General features: G+C 41.9%; 1 protein-coding gene across 3 annotated transcripts in view; it reads right to left on the bottom strand.

The window, feature by feature from the left end:
* Positions 1-25,628, bottom strand: part of ino80 (INO80 complex ATPase subunit) — a 214,232-nt gene that overhangs the window by 25,173 nt on the left and 163,431 nt on the right. For all 3 annotated transcript variants that reach the window (XM_043698306.1, XM_043698307.1, XM_043698308.1), the window contains exons 27-28: positions 21,363-21,490; positions 83-177 (exon numbers count right to left, since the gene is read on the bottom strand). In XM_043698306.1, coding sequence (XP_043554241.1) covers positions 83-177; positions 21,363-21,490 — 223 coding nt within the window. The remainder of the gene's footprint in view (positions 1-82; positions 178-21,362; positions 21,491-25,628) is intronic.

Genomic DNA, 25,628 nt, shown 5'->3' with positions numbered 1-25,628 from the left:
AATAAGGAAGGAATCAAAGTTGTTTCAATATTGTTGAAAAGCAGTTGCAGACTGACGCACTGCAGCACAGTCTATCACTTACCTGCTTTGAAAGTCTGCCACCATGTCCCGTCTCTCAGATATTTTTGATGAGCCATCCAGTCTCATGTAAGTATGTTGTCTGAAGACCATGTACTCCTGAAACAACATTCAGGATGGGAATCAATAAAGGAAAAACAGAATTCCTAACTATTGACAGCAATATTGATAGACCTATATTATCAAAAATGCAAGATGTACACAGAATGCAAAGTTAGTCACGGTGAGCCTTTCTAAAATAATTTCTAAATTCAGTTTCATCTGAAATCTACTACACCATTCTAGTTATTACGCTTAGAATGTGAAGGCACTGCAGGTGGCGCAGAGAAGTGTGGGGGTGGGGGGGAGGGTGGTCTGAGAGAGTACGGGTCTGCATCTGTGCATTTGCACGTGTGTGACAATTGTACATAATCTGGGAGAAACAGAAGGGAATTCTGCAGGATTTTGAGAAAGTGAATGCTGAGAGGAAGTTTGCTTCGTCAGGGAATCTACAACTAGAGAGGACAGTTTAAAATTAAAGGTCTCCCAATCAGACAGAAATAAGGAAGAATTTCTTCTTGCAAAAGGTCTTTGGAATTGTTCGACAGCGGAGGAGGTTAGGCCCTTAACAATATTCAAGGTTGAGTGAGCTAGATTTTTTTTAAAAATTGACAGAAGCATTGAAAATTATGAGGGAACAAGCAAGCAAGTGCAACTGAGACCTAATGAGATCAGCTATGATCTTAAATGAATGGCAGAGCAGGTTTAATGGTCTACTCCTGGTCATATTTTTCCAAATCTTAAGTCAGCTCTGTACATAAACCTGGGGAAACAAAGGGGAGTGCTCAAGTCATGCCAGAATAATCTACATCCCAAATACCTTCCAACAGGTGGACCACACAGAATCAGTGTGCATGCTGCAGAACTAATTCCTCAAGCACCAGGGGAGCATTCCTTGTGATTAGGCTCCAGTTGCTGGTTACAGACACCTTCACAACCCCATTCTAAAATGACCACAACTATCATCTATGCCTAACCTACCAAATCCTGGTTTCAATCTGCCTGAGTAACAGTCTTTTGCTGGTGGCAGAAGTAGTGGTGGTTGAGGAGGAGGGTGGGGGGGATTTGAGGCAAGGAAGGGGACACGGTAAGTACAGGGTAGAAAGACTAACATTGCTGGAGTCAATGGTTTGAAAGTATAATGGATCTTGGTTGAGACAGAAAACATGCCAACTTAAAACTTTTGGATTAAAACAGATAGGAGTTGGAATGGGAGATAGTGAGGAAGCACCTGTGAATAAAATACTATATTATGTTAGAAAAGTGATTAATTATATAAAACTAAGAGAGTACTAAAGCAGCCCTTGATAGTTACGGCCGAAATTAGCCACCGTCCTGGACAGGGTCTATTCTCTGGCATTGCTGGCAATTGAAGGGTTAATTGATTATTGGCTGAAGAGACCTGCAGTAACTCAGCAAGGCATGGTTAAATGGTGCTTGAAACTGGCAGAACACTCCCAGAACAGGGCCCACTCCCAAACCCCTATTTGTTTTCTTAGTCAGGACTGAACATCCTGTGTTTCTTGCGAAATATATAACACTTGCATCTCAGAAACAACAATCTAATGTCTGAACTGTTAGCCTTTTTTGGTGTTACGCTGACTACTAAGTACTTATTTTGATGAAAGGGCGGGAGAAGAGTGCAGAGAATCGAAAGCACTCCCTCCAATCACCTCATTTTACTATTTAAACAAACTCAGTTTGAATTTCCAAACTATTCACCCCCACCCCCCAACTTGCTGTTTGAAATAATGTGCCTCATGAATAGAGCTGTATTCTCCATATTAAGGTCACATTAAGTCACTAACAGGAAATCCCTTTCACAGATGCTGAAAGTCATTATGATTGTGTAAAGCTGAAACCTGCATTTACATTTGGTCTCGAGAAATGTTTAAATAAAACAATAGAGACAAAATAGATGGACAGGACAGAAAAACCTCAGGCCAGTTTTGCATTTTTTTGCTGTCTCTAAAAGACTGACCTTTCCATGTCTCCACACAGACTGTGCTCAGTCAGCTGATCTCAAGCAGAGTGACAACTGCAAAATGGTGAATCCACTTGCTGCCAAGCATACGAGCAAGAGCAAGGAACAAGCTGCTTGGCTTGGAGTCTGCTTCGCCATTCAACGAGATCATGACTAATCAACAAGTACATGGTCAAGTTCACTCCAAGGCCTAGGAACACTGACATTTTGAGAGATGTCCTAGAGGGTTGCTGGTGTCTCGAAGTGCATCCCATGACTGGTCAGCACCTTGCTGGCATAATGAAGACACTAATACAGAAACAGAGTATTTAGGAGCAGGAGTGGGCACAATGAACCTGCTGTGCCCATCAATAAAATCTGGCTGGTCTGGGACAAACATTTCATCCTCTTGTAAAGATGGCATTTTTAACCCAACCAGATCCAGTCACTGGTACAGCTTCTCATTAACGTCTGACTTGCTCCAATCAAAATATGGGACTGAAGGCAACTGGGTAAAATGAGAAAGACAAATATAAATGTTTTTCAAGCAATGATCCACATATTACATACTGTGTTTCCATCAACATGTGCTATTGGTAATAAATTTCAGTGGCTTTGTCAATGAGCTGTTAGGCAGGAGCTTCACTGTATCCTCCCCAGCTCAACAACTTCACAGATCCATGTTTCTCCAACTCCGAACCCTTGGTCAACCCTGTGCCTTCAGCTCTTCAAGATGGAAGAAATGAAAGCTTCTCCCTAAACCTCTCCAACTCTTTTACAGCATTTAAAAGAAATGTGGATGCTTAAAATAGCAATTTGACAAAGCTACGGATCACTTCTGCTAATATCACATGAAAATTACAAACTTGCATTTGTAGAATACTATTCCAAATCTCAACTTTCCAAACTGCTCTGCAGCCAATGAAATGCAGCAGCAAATTTATCTACAACAAGCTCTCAATGACGAGTGACGTTGATTGAGGATTAAATGGTGGTCAGGACACTGGCAGACTTTCCCCATTCTTATTCAAAATTTTGCATTGGTAACATATAGGTCTGTGGGTTCACACTGGAGATCACCTTTACTTTCCAATTGCAGACCATGCTCTCTCAGTACTGCAGTGGAGTGTCAACCCAGACTTCTGTTCTCAAGTCTCTGAACTGGGATTTGAACACACCAGTTTAACTCAGAGCCAAGAGTGCTACCAACTAAGATTGGCAAATGAGTTTGGTGAGAATTTTTTGTTTAGATGTACACCCTGGCACATGTTAATACATTAAAGATGCTCGATAAACGCAAATTATTATTGTAGTAACACGATGGTACAGAGAAGTGGGGGGGGGGAAGACAGAACGAAAGCAAAGAGATAGACTAACTGAAAAAGCGGTGCAGACTGGGGAACATTGGGCATTTTTCCAGGGTACTAATCATGCCAAGTGGGCTTTTGGTCAATAGCTGCAACCTGTTTACAGACTGATCTTGCCCAGGCCTGTGCTTTACTGCCTTTCCCCTTCCCGTCGCTGCAGCACTTTTGCAAAGTTGTAGCTACTCCAAGCCTGTTGTTTGCAAGCATATAACCTGCCTAATGGGACCTAGTCTGAAAACAGCTGAAACTTTAATTACTGAATTTCTAGATTTTTGCTGAGTTTTGACACAAGCTGACATTGCATTTCTAGCAGCAACTTGAACCAGTTTCTCTGCTCACTCACACATTGAACCAGATCCTCTCCTTAGTTGCTCGCTCAACATAGCATCAAACTGAATAACTGGCAGTTTAAAGAGACAGGATCCCCTTTGGCTGCCTTCATTTGCAGAGATAGAAAATAAGAAAAGCAAGGTGCTTATGCTGGAACTTTATGTATAAAACATTGATTAGACCACAGCTACAGTATTGCATGAAGATATGGTGACCATGTTATAGGGAGGATATGATTGCTTGACAGTAGAGGTGGTTTACTAGAATAAGGGCTGATGAAGGGCTTTTGCACGAAACGTCGATTTTCCTGCTCCTCGGATGCTGCCTGACCTGCTGTGCTTTTCCAGCACCACTCTAATCTAGACTCTGGTTTCCAGCATCTGCAGTCCTTGTTTATACCTTACCAGGGAGATAGTGAGAAAGGATTTCCATCTGAGACTGCTAAAGTTGAGAACAAACAGTCCGGGCAGGCAGGGACAAAGCAGAAAACAAGTTAAGACTGATAAATTAAACTGCATTTATTTCAATGCAAGAGGTCTATCAGGGAAAGCAGATGAACTTATGGCAGAGTTCGGAACATGGGACTGGGATATCATAGCAATTACAGAAACATGGCTCAGGGATGGACAGGATACAAATGCTACAGGAAGGATAGAAAGGAAGGCAAGAGAGGAGGGGAATGGCATTTTTGATAAGGGATAGCATTACAGCTGTGCTGAGGGAGGATATTCCTGGAAATACATTCAGGGATGTTATTTAGGTGGAATTGAAAAATAAAAAAGGAATGATCACCTTAATGGGATTGTACTGTAGACCCCCCCAATAGCAGGAAATTGAGACACAAATTTGTTAAGAGACCTTAGTTATCTATAAGAATAATAGGGTAGTTATGGTAGGGGATTTTAACTTTCCAAGCATAGACTGGGACTGCCATAGAGTTAAGGGTTTAGATGGAGAGGAATTTGTTAAGTGTGTACAAGAAAATTTCCTGATTCAGTATGTGGATGCACCTACGAGAGAAGGTGCAAAACTTGACCTACTCTTAGGAAATAAGGCAGGGCAGGTGACTGAGGTGTCAGTGGGGGAGCACTTTGGGGCCAGCGACCATAATTCTATTCGTTTTAAAATAGTGATGGAAAACGATAGACCAGATCTAAAAGTTGAAGTTCTAAATTGGAGAAAGGCCAATTTTGACGGTATGAGGCAAGAACTTTCAAGCGGCGTTTGGTATGCTTTCCTTTATCGGTCAGAGTATTGAGTACAGGAGTTGGGAGGACATGTTGCGGTTGTACAGGACATTGGTTAGGCCACTGTTGGAATCTTGCGTGCAATTCTGGTCTCCTTCCTATTGGAAAGATGTTGTGAAACTTGAAAGGGTTCAGAAAAGATTTACAAGAATGTTGCCCGTATTGGAGGATTTGAGCTGTAGGGAAGGGTTGAATAGGCTAGGGCTGTTTTCCCTGGAGGTTTATAAAATCATGAGGGACTTGGATAGGATAAATAGACAAAGTCTTTTCCCTGGGTGGGGCAAGTCCAGAACTAGAGGGCATAGGTTTAGGGTGAGAGGGGAAAGATATAAGAGAGACCCGAGGGGCAACTTTTTCATGCTGAGGGTGGTGCATGTATGGAATGAGCTGCCAGAGGAACTGGTGGAGGCGAGTACAATTGCAACATTTAAAAGGCATCTGGATGGGTGTACGAATGGGAGGGATTTGGAGGGACATGAGCCAGGTGCTGTCAGGTGGGACTAGATTGGGTTGGGATATCTGGTCGGCATGGACGAGTTGGACCGGAGGGTCTGTTTCCATGCTGTACATCTTTATGACTGCAAATGCTGGAGATTAGATTCGGGCATGAGATGCTGGAAAAGCACAGCAGGTCACACAGCATCAGAATTCACAGCAGGAGAATTGACGTTTTAGGCAAAAGCCCTTCCTCAGGAATGAGGCTTGTGAGCCAAGGGAATGCAGAGACAAATGGGAGGGGGGGGGTTGGGTGAAGATAGCTCAGAGGTAGACTGAGGTGGGGTAATAGTGATAAGGTTGGAGAGGAGGGTGGAGCGGATAGGTGGGAAGGAAGATGGACAGGTAGGACAGGTCATGAGGGTGATGTCAAGTTGGAAGGTTGGATCTGGGATAAGGTGGGAGAAGTGGAAAATGAGGAAACTGGTGAAATCCACATTGATCCCATGTGGTTGGAAAGTCCCAAGTGGGAACATGAGGTATCCTTCCTCCAGGCATCAGGTGGTTAGGGTTTGGCGATAGAGGTCCTAGCCTCCTCCATTGCCAAACCCTAACCACCTGACGCCTAGAGAAAGAACACCTCATCTTCCGCCTTCGGACCCTCCAACCACATGGGATCAATGTGGATTTCACCAGTTTCCTCATTTCCCCTCCCCTCACATTACCCCAGAATAGAATTAGCATAGTTATATCTTTGTTGACTGGTGCAGATATGATAGCCTCCTTAAAACCATAAGTGGGAACATGAGTAGTCTATTAAGCTCCTCAAGCATGCTCCATCATTCAACAGGTCCACACCAGCACCTTGTCTGCCCAGATGCCTTCACCCTTCATAAACCTGTCTGCAAAAATACAGTGTTCAGGGAGAATAGGGGAATGAATTATCTTTCTAATGGTCTGATTTCCTGTGACAACAGTATGCGCCATCTGCAAAATATACTGTGGTAATCACCAAGGTTCCTTCAACAGCACCTTCCAAATCTAGAATCTATCTAAACATCATGGCATAGACAGAGAACACAGTGGCCTAACACCTTCAACATATTCTAGCTCACACCAACTGTTACAGCTAACCTGAGAATGCAACTTTTTAAAAAAGGTTTTGTGATTTGCACATGAAAGTAGTGAAACTATCATGGTATTCGAACAGATGAAAGACTCAACAGACAATCAAGGTATTTTTCAATGTATAATTTCAGTTACATCACACTGTAAACTTTTGCTATAAATTTTGTGCCTTACAATTGTGTCCTTCACAACCACCTGATGAAGGAGCGGCGCTTCAAAAACTAGTGCGCTTCCAATTAAACCTGTTGGACTATAAGCTGGTGTTGTGCGATTTTGAACTTTGTACACCCCAGTCCAACACCGGCATCTCCAAATCATGAATCCATACTTGGCTGAGTGACAGTAAGCAGAGGGTGATAGTTGAGGGGTGTTTTTCCAACTGGAGGTCTGCATCCAGTGGTGTCCCACAGGAGTCAGTGTTGGGGGCATAAATGATTTAGACTTCAATGTAAGAGAGTTTATCACTAAGTTTACAGATGTTATAAAAATTGGTGGGATGATAAATAGTGAGAGGATAGCCTTAGATTACAGGAGGATATACATGTGCTGGTCAGATGAACATCAGGCAAACGGAATTCAAACCGATAAACATGAGCTGATGCACTTGAGCAGGACAAACAAGGTAACTATATGCACAATGCAAGGTAAGAAGCTGGGAAGCACTGAGGATCAAAGGGACCTTGGTGTGCATGTGTACTGTCCCTGAGAAGTAGTCGGACAGGTAGATTAAGGCACCATATGGAATGCTTGCCTGTATTAACCAAAGTTTAAGCGCAAGGAGGTTATGCTGGAGCTGTATAAAAACGTTGCTTTGGCCATGGTTAGAATATTGCGTATAGCTCTAGAATCCACATTATTGAGGGATGTGATTACAGTGAAGAGGGCAAGGAGATTGACCAGGATGTTTCCTGGGCCGGAGTGCTTTAGCTAAAATGACAGACTGGGGCTATTTTCTTTGGAGCAGAGGAGATTGAGAGGGGACAGACTGAAATGTATAAAATTAAGTGGTATAGATAGGATAGACAGGAAGAAACGTTTCTCCCAATGAAGGGTCAAGGACCAGTGGGCATAGACTTAAGGGAAGAGACAGGCAATTTGGAGGAGATGTGAGGAAAATCATTTTCACCAAGAGGGTGGTGGGAATCTGGAACTCACTGGTTGTAAGGATGGGAGAGTTTGTAGTAGTATTTAGTTGTGCACTTGTGATGCAAAGGCACATAAGGCTATGGACCAAGTGCTGGAAAATGGGATGAGAGTAATTAGGTGGTTGCTTATGACCAGCACAGGATAAAGATGGGCCAAAGGTTCTTTTGATGTGCTGTAGATTTCTGACTCTATTCCCATGCTTTCAATTAGACTGGGACAATGCCAAACCACAGCCCATATTCAGAATTTTTTGAAAACATTAACCTTCAAGTTAAAAAAAAAGACAGGACAGGACTTGTTTCTAATATCTCAAACTCAATTGAAAGCAGGTAACTTATGCTAATAAGCAGAAACAAGCTGTCAATTAACAGGAATTCACTAACTAAACAGGAGAAAAGTATGGTTATATACAGCACGAGAACACTGCACACAGATTTCCTAAAGGCTAAAGCAACGGGCCTTGAAACGAAGAGAACAATTCCTTCATCATAAAATCTGAGAAATTCAATTCAGTTGAGGCTGGAGAGGCAGAGCGGAGAGAAGCAGGAAAACAAAGTGAGTTGCTGGCAAGCAGGCTGGAGGTTTGGGGTGGGTATGAGTACAGGATGGAGAAAATGAGACGGATGCTGGGGAGATGGATAGAGGCGCCAAACAGGCTAAAAGGGCAAAGAGTGTGAGCAGATTGTGGGAGGGAGAGGAAGCATTGACAGAGACCATTCTGTGGAAAGCAGAAGTTGAACAAAAAGAGCAGAATGGCAAGGGGCAAGTGGCTTAGCAATTGAGTAGGTGGGAAGTAAGCTTAGAGTTCGTAACTCATTTAAAGTGAAGAGAATTATTTTCTGTTGGTAGGTTGTTGATCTTTGAAATTCCCTTTGCTGGTGAGCGGTGGAGGCTGGGTCATAATTGAATTTTTCTGAGGCTGTGTTAAACTGAAGTGGTTGGAATGGAGTTGAGGCCACAATCAGATCAGCCATGACCTTATCAAATGGTTGAGCAGGCCTAAAGGGCTGAACAACCTATTCCTGTTCCTAATTTGTACATTCATACGTAGGGATTGAGCAGGAGGCCAAGTGGAACTAGGATGGTCAATTCAGGTTTGACGCAATATGGAAGATTTGGTCATATGACAATGGATTCCACTGGTTTTGATTAGGAAAAGCTCAACCATGTGACATTTACCCACTCCCTGCAAATGTTATTTCATTTACCTTGACGGTACCAGTACCACTGAATGCCAAGTAAAATATTTTGTTTTCTACCTTATAATGAAATGAATAACAATTTGTAAATTGAAAGAAAAGTGATAAAAGGTCTAACCTATGCGACTGTTAAATGAGATTGATTTGTCCGATATCTCAATAAAATTGACCCCAACGACAAACATCAAATCAACACCATAGATCAAAGAAAAACATTATTGCTATTTTTGTCCGTAATGAATCAATAGAACTGGAGGCAACAATAAATTGAGGATTCTGATATAAGGAATATAGAGACATTAATATAACATCCAGAAAGACCACAAAAACAAAATACCGTGAATGCTGAAAATTTCAAATAAAAACAGAAAATGCTCGAGAAATTCAGCAGAAAAATAGAACTAACATTTCAAATCTAATGACACTTCTTCATAACCCAATGAGAAGTCACTGGAATTGAAATGTTGACTCATGTTTCTTTCTCCACAGATGCTGCGAGAGCAGAATTCCTCCAGCAATTTGTTTTCATTACGGGAATACCAAAATTAGGAATGAAACACTACAAGGCATAATATACTTAGAAAATATGAAAATGGAAAAGAGCGCTGGCACAGCTCTATTTATTTGAGATAACATACACAGTAGAATGAAATTATAGCTTTTGGTGAACCACAAACAAAATCCACGTGGACAGAAGTAAAATACAAAGATCAATCACACGAACAGGGGTAGTCAAGAGACCACGTAATAGTGAAACAGGCAGCTGCAATGACTAGTTTACACTGGTTCTCTTCCCAGCAATGGCTGACTCAGTGCATTAGATGGTGAGCAAGTATAAATAAAGGAAGTTTGACAAACGCACAAAATAAATCACAGAAAAGTGGCAACTGGAGAGTGGACGCAGCAAAACCAGGTCCTTAAATCTGAGAATATGGTGGAGTAAATATGAAGGTGCTTTTGTGACCTTCACAAAAGGGAGCAGCACAAAAGAGGGAGCCGGAGACAACGAGATCCGAAGCTGAAGCCTGGAAGCAGTAAATAGGTGCAGGAAGGTGATTAAGAGTTTTATGTCCCCACCTTAGCTCCCAATATATCAAACCTGGGGACCAATAATACACCAAGAGACTATGAGTGATATACAGTATAACCAGTTACACTTATTATAACTTGGGATAATCATTGGGTGCTGTTCAAAACATTTGAAACTTAGGAAAATAGATGGCAAGATAAGAGATGCGTAGTTGTAGTATATGGATACAGTGGACACCTGTGAGCTATGTAGCAAACACATCTGCTGCATCTGAATATTAAGGAACTGGACTCAGAATTTGATTTGGGGTCCGAACTTCAGATACCATTATGCATTCGGATGTGCAAAATTACCTAAATGCTTCGCTCATGGCAATTGCCACACTCCTTCAGATTTGGTCCATGATCACTGACAAGAGGGTTTGGACTGTAAGAGAGGCAAATGTGGGGACCCAGAAGCAATAAGCAGCTTCAGGCCTTTCAACTGTTTAACAGATATGGCATTTTTGTGGGGATAAATGCAGGAGAACTTGGAGGACCCAGTTGTGGTGGCCCACATGAGTACCAGTAACATAAGCAGGGCGACTAAAGAGGTCATACAGAGGGAAAATGAACAGCTAAATGTGAAAGTATAAAAGGACAGTGACAAAGTCATAATCTCAGGATTCCTACTTGAGCCACAAGCAAATTGGTAGGATCAAAATGCAGAATCAGTTCGGGTGAAGCAAGAAACAGCTAAGTAAAGAAATGGCAGATTAAACCGGCTTCTTGGTGCCACAACATTAGATTTATATTGTCCTACAGTACACCATGACATAATATGGGCAATAAGAGGAAAGATCCTGCAATAACTGTGGAAAATTTTAACAATGAGGATCACATGAATCAAGTTGGCAAAGTTAATGTGGAGGATGAGCTCAGCTCACCACCACCTTTTGAAGAGCAACTAGAGAGGAACAATAAATGCTGGCCCAGCCAGGAATACTCACATCCAATGAATGAAACCAAAAAATGAGACAGTTGCTCAGAACATCACATTCTCAAATTAACCAGTGAACAGGCTATTTGGATCCAGTAATGCATAGTGAAACAAGATTAATTAATTATGACCTCACAGTAAGGCATCCTCAAGGTAAAAGTAATTATAAGAGAATTTCACAGTCTGAGGGTTTAAATAAATGATCTGAAACTGAGTTGGTAAAATGGAATGGTAAAATAGGTTAGACAATAAGATCAGAAAGAAACAGTGGCAGACATTTAAGAATCAGTACAACCAGAAGATATATTCCACTGTGAAAGAGAGAGACTTAAAGAGAAGTATGGACCATTTCATCTAATTAAGGAAATTAACATAGAACAATACAGTGCAGTACAGGCCCTTCGGCCTGTGATGATGCACCGATCTGAAGCCCATCTAAACTACACTATTCCATTCTCGTCCATATATTTATCCAGTGACCAGGATGAAATCAAATGAAAACAAGAAATGTGCACAAATTAATGGCAGGTCAGAAAATTGGAAGAGTTTTAAATTGAAGAAGGAAATTAAACAAAAGCAGGAAACATTGGAGAATGAGAGAAAACTAGCAAGAAATACAACAGATTGTGATGGGGACTACTTTAGTCAGAGGCACAGACAGATGTTTGTGGCCAACAGCAAGAAATCAGAATGGTGCGTTGCCTTCCTGGTGTCAGGATCAACGATACTTCTGAGACAGTGCAGAATATTCTCAAATGAGAGGGGCCAGCAAGAAGTCATTGTGGACATTACAACTAATATCACAGGAAGGGAAAAGGATGAGATTCAGAAGGGAGAATATAGAAACTTAGGCAGAAATTTAAAAACAAAAGGTCCTCGAGGGTAGTACTATCTGGATTACTCTCAGTGCTACACGCTAGTGAGGATGGGAATAGGAGGACAGACCAGATGAATGTGTGGTTGAGGAGCTGGTATATGGGAGAAGGGTTCACATTTCTGAATCCTTGGAATCTCTTCTCGGCCAAAAGTGACCTGTACAATGAGGGCGGATTGCACCTGAATTGGAAGGGGTCTAATATACTGGCAGGTAGATTTGCTAGGTTTAAATTTTTTTGGAGGGGGATGCAGTTGGGACCCAGGGAGATAGTGAGGCAAGAGACCAGTCTGAGATTGCTACAATTGGGAAAGGGAGCAAGTTGAACAGTCAGGGTAGGCAGGAACAAAGCAGAGCACGAAGTAGGACTGATGATTTAAACGTATTTATTTCAATGCAAGAGACCCAACAGGGAAAGCAGATGAACTCAGGGCATAGCTCAGAACATGGAACTGGGATATCACAGCAATTACAGAAACATGGCTCAGGGATGGACAGGACTGGCAGCTTAATGTCCCAGGATACAAATGCTACACAGGAAGGAAGGCAAGAGAGGAGAGAGAATGGCATTTTTGATAAAGGATAACATCACGGCTGTGCTGAGGGAGGATATTCCTGGAAATACATCCAGGGCGGTTATTTGGGTGGAAATGAAAAATAAGAAAGGAATTGGGATTATACTGTAGACCCCCGCAATAGTCAGCAGGAAATTGAGACACAAATTTGTGAAGGGACCTCAGTTATCTATAAGAATAATAGGGTGGTTATGGTAGTGGATTTTAACTGTCCAAACATAGGCTGGGACTGCCATAATGATAAGGGTTTAGATGGAGAGGAATTTGTTGTGTGTACAAGAAAATGCTCTGAATCAATATGTGGATGTACCTACTACAGAAGGTGCAAAACTTGACCTACTGTTGGGAAATAAGGCAGGGCAGGTGACTGAGATGTCAGTGGGGGAGCATTTTGGGGTCAGTGACCATAATTCTATTAGTTTTAAAATAGTGATGAGAAAGGATAGACCAGATCTAAAAGTTGAAGTTCTAAATTGGAGGAAGGCCAATTTTGACAGTATTAGGGAAGAACTTTCAAAAGTTGATTGGGGCAGTTGTTCGCAAGTGAAAGGGATGGCTAGAAAATGGGAAGCCTTCAAAAATGAGATAGTGAGTGTCCAGAGACACTATGTTTCTGTTAGGGTTCAAGGAAAGGCTAGGTGGTGTTGGAAATGCTGGTTGACTAGAGAAACTGAAGTTTTTATTAAGAAAAAGGAAGCAAATGTCAGGTATAGACAGCAGAAATTCAGTGAATCCTGAGAAGAGTATAAAGGCAGTAGGAGTATACTTAAGACGGAAATCAGGAAGGCAAAAAGGGGATATGAGATAGCTTTGGCAAACAGGGTTAAGGAGAATCCCAAGGGGTTTAGAAAGACTTTAAGGACAAAAGGCTCCCTCAAAGTTCAGCATGCTGTCCCATGTGTGGAACCTCAAGAGATGGGGGTGATACTAAATGAGTATTTTGCATTAGTGTTTACTGTGGAAAAGGACAAGGGAGATACAGAATGCGGGGACATAGAGGTCTTAAAATGCATAAAGTGGTTAAGTCCTCAGTACCTGAACAGGATCTTGATCAGATGGCCCAATGGGCTGAGGAGTGGCAGATGGAGTTTAATTTCGATCAATGTGAGGTGCTGCATTTTGGAAAGGCAAATCAGGGTAGGACTCACACATATAATGGTAAAGACTTGGGGAGTGCTGCTGAACAAAGAAGCAGGTTCATAGTTCCTTGAAAGTGGAGTCACAAGTCGATAGGATAGTGAAGGCAGTATTTGGTATGCTTGCCTTTATTGGTCAGAGTATGGAGTACAGGAGTTAGGAGGTCATGTCGCAGCTGTACAGAACATTAATTAGGCCACTTTTGGAATACTGTATGCAATTCTGGTCTCCATGTTTGACAAAATAATCTGTCAAATGATACAGATAAATGAAGCAAGTCAGCAAAATTGATAGATGGTATTTAATGTGGGAAATTGAGAGGTTGTCTAGCTTTGGTATTTGGAGTAAAATAAAACATAACATAAATGGAGAGATAGTGCAATACAAAGGAGTCTGGGTGGTCTTGTACACAGACCACAAAATTAGCCTGCAGGTGCAACAAGTAATTAGGAGGGCAAACAGAATGTTGGCCTTAATTCCAAGGGACATGGGAGGATAGAAGTAGAGAAGTCTTGCTGTGGTTGAACAGGGCATTGGTGAGGAATTTCATTCAGCTGATTCTTGGGCTGGTGTGGTCATATGAGAAAAGGTGTATTCATTTGGATCGGAGACTGAAGTTTTAACCTAAGATTCTGAGGAGACTTGATAAATAGATGTTGAAAGAATATTCCCCTTGGGAACTAAGGACAAAGTTTAAACATAAGGATTCTCCTACTACTTAAGTTGGAATTGAGGAAGACTGTTTTCTGCGAGAACTGCAAACCTTTGGAATTCTCTTCTGCAAACAACATTGACGGCTGCATGACTGAATACATTTGTGGCTGAGTTAGTGTTTTGATCATCGGTTATGACTGGTCCTAGTTATGCCCTCAATCATCTTAAAAGCATTTTATGTTGTGATAATTATTACGAGATGCTCCCCTAATTCTCATCTGCTCTGTTTCATTATCCATGAGTGGACCCAGTTGTAAACCTCTCTTTGTCGGCTTCATAAACATTGGCTGAAGAAGTAATTGAATTTCTGTTGTAGAAATGACAATTTTGATCACTTTGTGACTCTTCTGTCCTGTTAATTTTAGTGAATTATTTCTTTTTTACTCAATTTCCTTAATTTGTTCCCATGTTTCCACTCCGATAAAATTAAGTAACAGAAAGCTTAGGCTATTCAACCCATCAAAAATAAGATGTTGGCTGATTCGCTAGTGGCCTTAACTCCCCTTAGCTGCCTATTGCTGTCATCAACTTTCAAATATTCAACACTGATAACCAACATAAACAATGAGTCAACGCGCCCACTTGTGTCTTTTTCATGAAGAAAAGGTTGTTGAAGCACCTAAAAATGGTTGGACTGAAAACACTATCATGAGCAACTCCTGCAGAAATTTTCTTGAGCTGAGATGACTGCCCACCAATAAAAACAGTATTTTCCCATGTACCAGGTATGCCTCCGAACTATTTGCTGCAAGGGGTGAGGGACAGGAATTCAGCAAGTGTATAGTAGGACCTGTAAAATAATAGCTGCAGGACCAATTATTATTTAGAGTTAGGCTAATAAGTCTTAGTTAGCCATCAATTGAATGCAGTGTAGTGTTCTGGTCACCATATTATAAGAGCTTACAGGGCATTGGAGAAGCGCAAAACATGTTTAAGATTATATCCGTCAAAGGAAAGGATGAACACAACTGGCCTCTTCTCAAAAGGTTGAGAAGTGATCTAACAGAGATTTTGAGAAGTATGAAAGAGTTGTGATGGAAATGTTCATTTCCATCACAACTCTTTCATACTTCTCAAAATCTCTATTAGAGTTGTGTTCATTTCCATTTGCAGCAGGAGCAGTGACAGCAAGGACCAGGGGGCTGCAAGGAAGGTCTTAAAGACTTACCTTGTGAATAAGCTAAGCGAAGGCTCAACAGGAGTGGACGTGGACATGGGGACTGCTGAACACATGGACTGATGTATTTGGGCTGTGGCTAAACCAGAGACACTACACGTGTGGTTGTCTCCCACCCGATGTCCTCCTCTAACCAAAATAAAAGACCATGTGTGGAGGCTTGGTAAGGTAAAGCTTTTGTATTTTTTTTTTTGAGTTCCTTCCTGGCTACCTTGTAACTCTCTGGAGCCCCTGTCTGATCCTTGCCTCCTCAACATCAAGTAAGCTTCCTTCTCCCTCTTGACTATGTCCCTTATCACTCAAGGTTCTTTCAACCTTAGTCAAGAGGGAGAAGGAAGCTTACTTGAGGTTGAGGAGGCAAGGATCAGACAGGGGCTCTAGAGGGTTACAAGGTAGCCAGGAAGGAACTCAAGAATGGACTTAGAGACGCAAGGGGGCATGAAAAGGTTTTAGTGAGTAGGATTAGATTAGATTAGATTAGATTACTTACAGTGTGGAAACAGGCCCTTCGGCCCAACAAGTCCACACCGACCCGCCGAAGCGTAACCCACCCATACCCCTACATTTACCCCTTTACCTAACACTACGGGCAATTTAGCATGGCCAATTCACCTGACTTGCACATCTTTGGAATGTGGGAGGAAACCGGAGCCCCCGGAGGAAACCCACGCAGACACGGGGAGAACGTGCAAACTCCACACAGTCAGTCGCCTGAGTCGGGAAGTGAACCCGGGTCTCTGGCGCTGCGAGGCAGCAGTGCTAACCACTGTGCCACCGTGCCGCCCACGGCGTTCTACACTTGTGAGGAACAACAGGATGGCCAGAGTGAGGGCAGGGCCAATCAAGGATAGTGGAGGGAACTTGCGCCTGGAGTTGGTAGTAGTAAGGGAAGTCCTTAATGCATACTTCTTTGCTTCAGTATTCACGAGAGGGACCTTGATGTTTCTGAGGACAGTGTGAATCAGACCAATATGCTAGGACAAGTTGATATTAGGAAGGAAGATGTGCTGAAAAATTTGAAAAACGTAAGGATGGATAAATCCCCTGGGCCAGATGGAAAATACCCTTGGTTACTACAGGAAACGAGAGAAGACACGGCTGTTCTTTTCGTGATGATCTTTGCATCCTCACTGTCCACTGAAATAATGCTGGATGATTGGAAAGTGGTAAATGTTCAAGAAAGGGAATAGGGATAATTCTGGGAATTATGGACCAGTCAGTCTTATATGATGGACTAAATATTAGACAGGATTCTGAAAGAGAGAATTTATGATTATTTGGAAAATCATATTTTGATTACAGATAATTGTCATGCTTTGTGACGGGCATACCTCACAAACATTATTGAATTCTTTGAGGATGTGACAAAACACAAGGATGAAGGTAGAGCAGTGAATGTGATGTATGAGGATTTTAGCAAGGCATTTGAGAAGGTTCCGCTTGGCAGGCTCATTCTGAAAGTAAGGATGCATGGGATGCAGGGAAACCTGTCTGTCTGGATACAGAATTGGCTGGCCCATAGAAGCCAGAGGTTGATGTGATTGATGGAAAATATTCAGCCTAGAGCTCAATGACTAGCGATGTTCCGCAGGGATTTGTTCTGGGATCTCTGCTCTGTGATTTTCATAAATGACTTGGATGAGAAAGTGAATGGGTGGGTTAGTAAGTATGCCGATAACACGAAGGTAGGCGAATTTGCAGATAGTGTGGAGGGCTGTTGTAGGTTGCAATGGGACATTGACAGGATGCGGAACTGGCAGATGGAGTACAACTCGGAAAGAAGTGTGAAGTCATTCACTTTGGAAGGTTGAATTTGAATGCAGAAAACAGGGTTAAAGGCATGATTCTTGGCAGTATGGAGGAACAGAGAGATCTTGGAGTCCGTGTCTACAGATACCTCAAAATTGACACCCAAGTTGGTAAGGTTATTAAGGCGGCATGTGGTGTTGTCTTTCATTAGCAGGGAAATTAAATTTAAAAGCCGCAAGGGTATGCTGCAGATCTATAGAGTTTTGGTTTGACTACCCTTGGAATATTGTGCTCAGTTCTGGTCGCCTCATAATAGAAAAGATGTGGAAGCTTTAGAGGGGGTGCAGAGGAGGATGGTGCTAGGACTGGAGGGCATGTCTTATGAAGAAAGGTTGAGGGAGCTCGGGCCTTTCTCATTGGAGTGAAGAAGGATGAGAGGTGACTTGATAGAGGTGCACAAGATGATGAGAGGCACAGAAACAGTGAATAGCCAGAGACTTTCCCATGGTGGAAATGTTTATCAGGAGGGAGCATTATTTTAAGGTAATTGGAGGAATGTTTAAGGAAGATGTCAGAGTAGTAGGTGCGTGGAATGCACTGCCAGCAGTGGTAGTAGACGGACATTTAAGCAACTCTTGGATTGGCTCATGGAAGATAGTACAATGAAGGGTATGTAGGTCCGTCTGATCTTGGAGTAGGACAAAAGGCTGGCACAACATTAAGGGGCGAAGGGCCTATACTATGCTGTACTGTTCCATGTTCTATGAAAAGAACAGGTGTCCATTTGAGAGGCAAAATTCAAATACTGTGTGTCAGTCTAAGACATCCACCAAAATATCCAACGGGGGATAGTACAAAAACTTTTATTCAAAGGTGAGAGTAAAACTATAACAAATAGGAACAAGAGTAGGTCATTTGGTCCCTTTCGCCGATCCAAAATTCATTAAGATCAAAGCAGATTCATTAAGATAGATAAAAGTCACAAAGTCCTTCTGGACCACAGAGCTCCTCTCATCAGAGAGAATTCACCGCAGGTCAATGGACAGGTTGAAAAGGACAATCTTTCATTGTGACCTCAGTCAGTGCAGGAATTGAACCCAAGTTATTAGTTTCACTCTGCATTGCAAACCAGCCAACTGAGCTAGCCAATCCTGAATGTGGCACTTAAGACTATAGATAATTTAGGGGAATAGAATAGTTTGGAAAGAAAAAATAAGGGAAGTTGGACAAGCATGAGGGAAAAACAAAGAGAAGGATATAGTGCAAAATGTGGGAGAAGATGGGAGGAATTATAAAAGTTGATTTGGATGAGAACATAGGAGACATAGTTAATAGTTTGCAGTTGACGCCAAAATTGGTGGTGAAGTGGACAGTGAAGGTGGTTATCTAAGATTACAATGGGACCTTATCAGGGGCGAGAAATGGCTGATTGAGTTTAATTTAGATAAATGAGAGGTTTTAGTAAGGTAAATCAGGGCAAGATTTATACCCTCAAATGGTAGGGTCCTGGGTAGTGTTGCCAAACAAAGACACCTAGTGTGCAGATGCACAGTTCCTTGAAAGTGGAGTCGCAGGTAGATACGGTGGGGAAGCAGATATTTGGCAAGCTTTCCTTCACTGGTCAATGCAGCGAGTAGAGAGTTGGGATATTAGGTTGAGGCTGTATAGCACATAGGTGAGGCCACTTTTGGAATACTGTGTACAATTCTAGACACCTTACTATAGGAAGGATGTTGTTAAAGTTGACAGGGTGCAGCAAAGACTTACAAAGATTTTGCTGGGTCTGGAGGGTTTGAGGGAGGTGAATAGGTGGGCCTTTTCCTCCTGGAGCTTCAGTGACTGATGGGTGACCTTACAGACATTTATAAAATCATGAGGGGCATAGATAGGGTGAATAGCCATGATCTTTTTGCTAGGGTGACGGAGTCCAAAACTTGAGGACAGATTTAAAAAGGACATGAGGGGTAACTTTGTCAAGCAGAGGGCGGTGTGTATCCGAAATGAGCTGCCATAGGAAATGGTAGAGACAAGTACAAATACAAATGTTTAAATGGCATATGGATCGGTCCATGAATGGTAAGGGTTTAGAAGATCTGGGCCAAAAGATGGAAATGGGACTACTTCAGTTTAGGATATCTGGCTGGTGTAGACACGTTGGACTGAAGGGTCTGTTTCTATGTTGTGTGATTCAAGGACTTTAAGTGTGCATAAAATGTCTGCTTTTGTCACATATTCTGTGACAAAAATGTATGAAAACTAAAGTTAAGACCAAAAGACAGGAGTAAAAGTAAGCCATTCAGACCATGGAGTCTGCTCCCCCAGTGAGATCATGGCTCATCTGACAACTTCACTTGTACTGGCAACGAAGTCCCAGAATAGTACTGAAAAACATCACTGTTAAAAGGAACAAATGAACCCTGGGAACCATGACTCAGTTGGGAGCATTCTTGCTTTGTAAGTCTCAAAGTTTCAGGCTCAAAAGCAGATGAGTTGGTCATTATCATGTTGATGTTTGTGTCAGCTTGCAGTGCATAAATTGGTTGCAGTCTTTTCTTGATACAATACTCTGCATTAAACTGTAACTGCTTCCTTTATATCATATACCACTACATCCAGCTGCAAGGTCCCACATGCTCTTCCTGTACTAGCAGCAGCTAACCTGCATATAAACAAAAAGAACAAGTTCTAGCACAGATCCATGAGACATCACTCCTCCATATCCAAAAGGGATTTCACATTATCTGTTCTACATCTCTCCATTATGCCATGTGGTAACATTTAGTCCAAACTAAGAAATGTGTTATCAATCCAGATGGTTTGATTAATTGTCTTGACTGGTAGATCAGTCCCCTCCATCTTTCATAGGCCCTGGCTCTCCATGGGGTGATGAATGATCATCCTTATGTATTGGGATCCAAGTCTTAAAAAGGATGCAGATACACTAATTATCTTGTCAGTTAATCAAACAAGAATAAACTTGTAATGATCTGTGTTCCCAAAGTTGAAACTTTATTGCTGGAACAGCACAGCAGGTCAGGCAGCATCCAGGGAACAGGAGATTCGACGTTTCGGGCACAGGCCCTTCTTCAGGAATGAGCAGAGAGTGTTAGGGACTCACTGAAATCTTTGTAGAGAGAGGCAGAGAGCTTCTTCAAGGAAGGCATCCTTGTAAGAGGATTCGCAGTAGGTTGAAATCTTCGAGGAGAAAGTGAGATCTGCAGATGCTGGAGATCAAAGTTGAAACTTTATTGCTGGAACAGCACAGCAGGTCAGGCAGCATCCAGGGAACAGGAGATTCGACGTTTCGGGCACAGGCCAAAGAATCCTGAAGAAGGGCCTGTGCCCGAAACGTCGAATCTCCTGTTCCCTGGATGCTGCCTGACCTGCTGTGCTGTTCCAGCAATAAAGTTTCAACTTTGATCTCCAGCATCTGCAGACCTCACTTTCTCCTCTGTGTTCCCAAAGCCAATTATAACAAATTTTCCTAACAAATGGCCATCATTGATCTAACTGCCTGTGAATAAGAATGTGTGAAAGAGGGAATTTATGAGAAAGGGATGCACAGTACTGGCCTAGAAATGGAGATCCTAGTATATGAATAGACTCAAGTGCAAGCTGTATTTGAGCTGAGTGTCAGCTTGCTTTTAGGTAAAGGACACACTTGGATAAAATTATTTAAGCTGGATGTGCAGCTAAGAACCAAGACTTTTGCAGATAATACTCTTATGATACACCATATCTCTTTCTTTCAGGTAGTTGAAACAGTCTCTGCTGAGATTTCCTAAAAAGTCTCTTTGCTTCGCTAAGATGTGTGATGTCTGTTCTCATGGGATATTTTCCAACAATCAATTCAGTACTATTCATTTCCTAGAAAGTCACTCGGGCATGGAAGAAAGAGCCACTTCAATTCCAAAAAGAATAGGCATGCCAAAAACAAATAGTTCGGAAATGTCTACCATTTGAAAATTGAGACACACACTCAATGCAATAGCCAGTGAATTTATAACAATTTATACCTGCACAATTCTGCAGGTACAGATCTTGGGCTTCAATGATCTCTGCACAACAACTGAATTTAAAAGATGCAGTCACCAAACTAAAACCTAATGAAGAAAGCATTATTTGTCACAACTCCAGCAAGTATGTTCTTATGCAATTTCAAATAATAGCTTATTAAGAACTAGATCACTCCTCACCTCTAGCAGATCGATCATACGTGTCATCTGGGAGTAAATAAGCACACGATGGCCCTGGGCTTTTAGCCGTGTTAGGAGGATGTCAAGAGTATGTAGCTTCCCACTGTCTGTGATCAGGCTTTCTTTGTCTGAAAGAAACACATGGAAATATTTACTTTTTTCAAACCTCAAATGTTCAGGCTTCAAATTTATATCCTGCTCACCACCACCACACTGAACCTTCTCCCAAAGCACTGGCCCTTACCAGGATACAGTTCCATGGGCTACCACATGAAGTGGTGTAGTGCATGTTGGTAGTATATTTATCAACATAGGCATCAAATCCAACCCTGACCTAGCATCACTCAATGCAACCCTCCTCTATCCCCAAAATACTTTTCAAAACTAATTGACAGCTCAGCTCAGATCATCAGACAAAGACCCACATTGACAAACACAGGGTCCTAGAATCAGCTGACCCCAAAGAAAGCTGAATGTGATTCAGGTTTTCACACTCATTTTGAAATTAGTTGTTTTAATCTAGGGCATACAGCCCAAGCCAATTTTCCACTCTAGCCAATTAGAGACCAATTATAGGTGACTTGATAGAGGTGTACAAGATGATGAGAGGCATAGTTAGAGTGGATAGCCAGAGACTTTCCCATGGTGGAAATGTCTATCACGAGGGGGCATAATGTTAAGGTAATTGGTTTCATGCAAAGCTCAGTGAACAGCAATCTATGTTGTCTTACCATTGCCTGAATTAGGAACAAAGCCCTTCATAGGATTTACAGGTGGGACTAAACATTTGAAAGATAAAAATGTAAAGTGGCAGGTAAACAGAAGATTAGATTAGATTACTTACAGTGTGGAAACAGACCCTTCAGCCCAACAAGTCCACACCGACCCGCCGAAGAGCAACCCACGCAGACCCATTCCCCTACACCTAACACTATGGGCAGTTTAGCATGGCCAATTCACCTAAACTGCACATTTTTGGACTGTGGGAGGAAACTGGAGCACCGGGAGGAAATCCACGCGGACACAGGGAGAATGTGCAAACTCCACACAGACAGTTGCCTGAGGCGGAAACTGAACCCAGGTTTCTGGCGCTGTGAGGCAGCAGAGCCTCACTGTGCTACCGTGCCACCCACAAACTTGTGGTTAATTCTTTCAATGAGTGGTTCAATGCAATGTGTTACTTATGAAACTTCTTCAGAATCAATTTTCCGAGTAGAGCCTGGGTTCGAGGGACTTGGAGTGAACACAGCTACTTGTAGTAAAATAACACTATATCATGAACAACATAATCCAAGGTTGTTCACAGGAGCATGATCAACCTAGATAAGAGATGTTAGGTCAAGCTAAAAGCTTGACCAAAAATGGTAGATTTTAAGGAGAGTCCTCAAGGAAGAAAAAGAAAGAAAGTGGGCAAGAGACTTGAGAGAATTCCAGTATTTGGGACCCAGGCAATTCAAGCAATGGCCAATGATGATGCAGCTATTATAACTCGAAATGTGCAAGCGTCCAGAATTGGAGGAGTGTAAATATCCTGCAGTATGGTGGATCTGGAGGAGATTACAGAGGTTGGGAGGAACAAAGCAATAGAGGGAACTGAAAATAAGAATGAGAATTTTAGCATCAAACAAGTATTCACTGCATGTTAGGATAGGCCAGTGAGTGGGGTTGGGGTTGTGTGTGCACGCATGCATGAGAGAGAGAGACAGAGAGAGAGAGGGAGAGAGACAGGTAACAGATTTGCTGCAAGTTAAGACGGGTAATTGAATTCTGGATGACCTCCAATTTACAGTGTGTAGAATGTGGGAAATTGGCCAGGCGTGCATTGGAATAGTCAAGCTGAGAGGCGACAAAGGAATGGATGAGGCTTCTTGCGCCTGCCTTTACCCAATTTTGTAGTAGTTGACCTAGGGAAACAGGTAGAAATAGGTGTTCTTACTGTTAGCACAAATCAAATGTTGGAAGCTCAACCCAGGTTCGAAAGTGACACCAGGCTGCAAACAGACTACTTTAATTTCAGACCAGAAGGATGGAGTCAATAGCGCACAAATGTATTTTGGACTGGAAAAATAATGGCTTTCACCTTCCCAATATTTGATGAGAAGCAGCTTCTGCTGAACCAATACTGGGTGTCAGTTAATTTAACGACAGTGGTTGAGTTGATAGGATGGTGGCCAAAGGTAGACCTGTTGCAGGGTCATCAGCATAGAAACCAACTCTGTTTTTGGATGTTATTACCAAGTAGCAGGCCCGAGAATGATTCTTTGTGGAATACTTGTGGTAACAGAGCAGAAGTAGGATGAAAAGTGAGCATTGAGTTGGTGGGAACTACACAACTGATGACTATGGAGAAGAAAAAAAAATGATTGCAAATGGGGTGAAAGTTGCATAATAGAGAAAATTGTGGTGAATTGATGATAACATAAGCATTGAGAGACTGTGGACTTGAGTTTGCATTTCAGCATGGCAATATTATAACCTTCAGGTATATTCAGTTCCATTCTCTCTTTCACCTGCAATACTTCCCACTCACATTCCCCCTCTACCACACCAAGCAGACAAATTTGTCAAACAACCTAGAACAAGATGTGCACTCAGTTGACAAATTGAAGAAAAAAAAATCAGCTCTTTATTCACATAAAGGACTGCACAGCATATGGTATGTTCATGGGGGCTCTTGTGGTATAGTGGTAGCGGCCCTACCTCTGAGCGTACATGCCTGGACTCGGTGTCCCATCTGCTCCCAAGGTGTGTAATAGATTTACTGGAAAATATCTATTGTATGTTCATTTAGAATTTAAAAAAATCCTCACTGGTATCACTGTCAATCTAAGTTGCTTCTAAAACTTCTAAGCATGTGTGTTAAGACACCATATAACTTTGTTTAGAGCAGAACTAGAGATGAATCTTTTTGCAAAAACCCTGGAATGCTGGTAACTACCAGCACTCAGTCATGTGGTGATTTATAACAGCAAAACTAAAAAAAAAATCTGCTTTTGTAACTTTGAAAAATGGACGCAAGGGACCTTAGAAATGGAAGGAATGTTGCATTGTGGAGAGAGGACCCTACTGCATTCTAGGGTAGAAGTGTAATCTACAGACATCAATAATATTTTTGTTTCTTTCATTGATTTTTGTCCTTGCTTGTGAGAATAGTTTCGATACCTACCTAGAATTTCTTCACAATATAAATGGGGTAAGGTAGTCATGGGGCACAGATGGCTCATACTTTCGGCAGCTGGGATGTGGCCAGCAGGAGCTGCAATGTAGGTGGGGTTCATTTCATACAGTCAGGCCATTTCCCCTGGGACAGATAAGGACTGGAAACATGAATTAATGTATTATCACAAATCTCTCAATGTTTACACTGAAGGAAAATTAACTATAGAAAGTGGCTGGGAAAGGAAAAATGCAGTTTGATTTAGTGCTGCTGACCTCAGTGGGAGGGAATGTTAGTGAGAGAATGAAAAAAAGAATGCAAGCACCAACTTTCAAATTCTGAGCTCTCATTTTCCTGCTCATTGGATCAGGTGCATGGAACCAATTACATTGATTTAACAAACATCTGAGCAAGAAAATTCAAAGCAGTTTACTTCATGACAGGGTGTGTTGATTCACACACTGTTGGCTGTGATTGCACACCCTCAATAATGCAAGACACACTGTTTGGAAGTGTTCTCTTACTTAAAAACCTTATTTTAAGGAATTTACGAACCAGCAGTAACAAACTAAATTTTGATCAGCTGCACAGTGTCATTAAAGGGACATTTTCAGTTGAAACTGTCACTCTCCATACCAGCGAAAGGCAGAAATTGCACTTAAAAAGTACCTTTCACATCCTTGACGTCTTATTGCACTCACTCTCTGAAATGTGACCAATGATGATACTGTGAAAAACACAGCTGACAATGTGTACACAATTCCCACCAATGGTAAATACAATAAATGACAACACTTTTTACAAGCTATTATGTGAGAATCTTGATATCAAATGAATATCCCTCTTTGTTGGATAGTAATAGGAGATATCTTACATCTAGCCAAACCAGCAGACAGTCCATGAAAGATAACTCACTTGACAATGCTGTGCCTGCAGAATTGCATTCCAACAACAGCCCAAATTGCACGCTCAATCCAGAAATTAAAGAGTAATGCAACATGGATGTCAGTCAGTAGGTCTAAGACTACTTATTTTTAGATGGAGTTCCAAAGGATTTAAACAGTATTGCAGATTCTCTCCACGATCTGATTCACCTTTGGGCTTTAATT

This window comes from Chiloscyllium plagiosum, chromosome 10 (assembly GCF_004010195.1).
Source record: "Chiloscyllium plagiosum isolate BGI_BamShark_2017 chromosome 10, ASM401019v2, whole genome shotgun sequence".
NCBI lineage: Eukaryota > Metazoa > Chordata > Chondrichthyes > Orectolobiformes > Hemiscylliidae > Chiloscyllium > Chiloscyllium plagiosum.
Note: the sequence above shows the minus strand (reverse complement) of the source record. Positions and strands in the feature narration are given on the sequence as shown.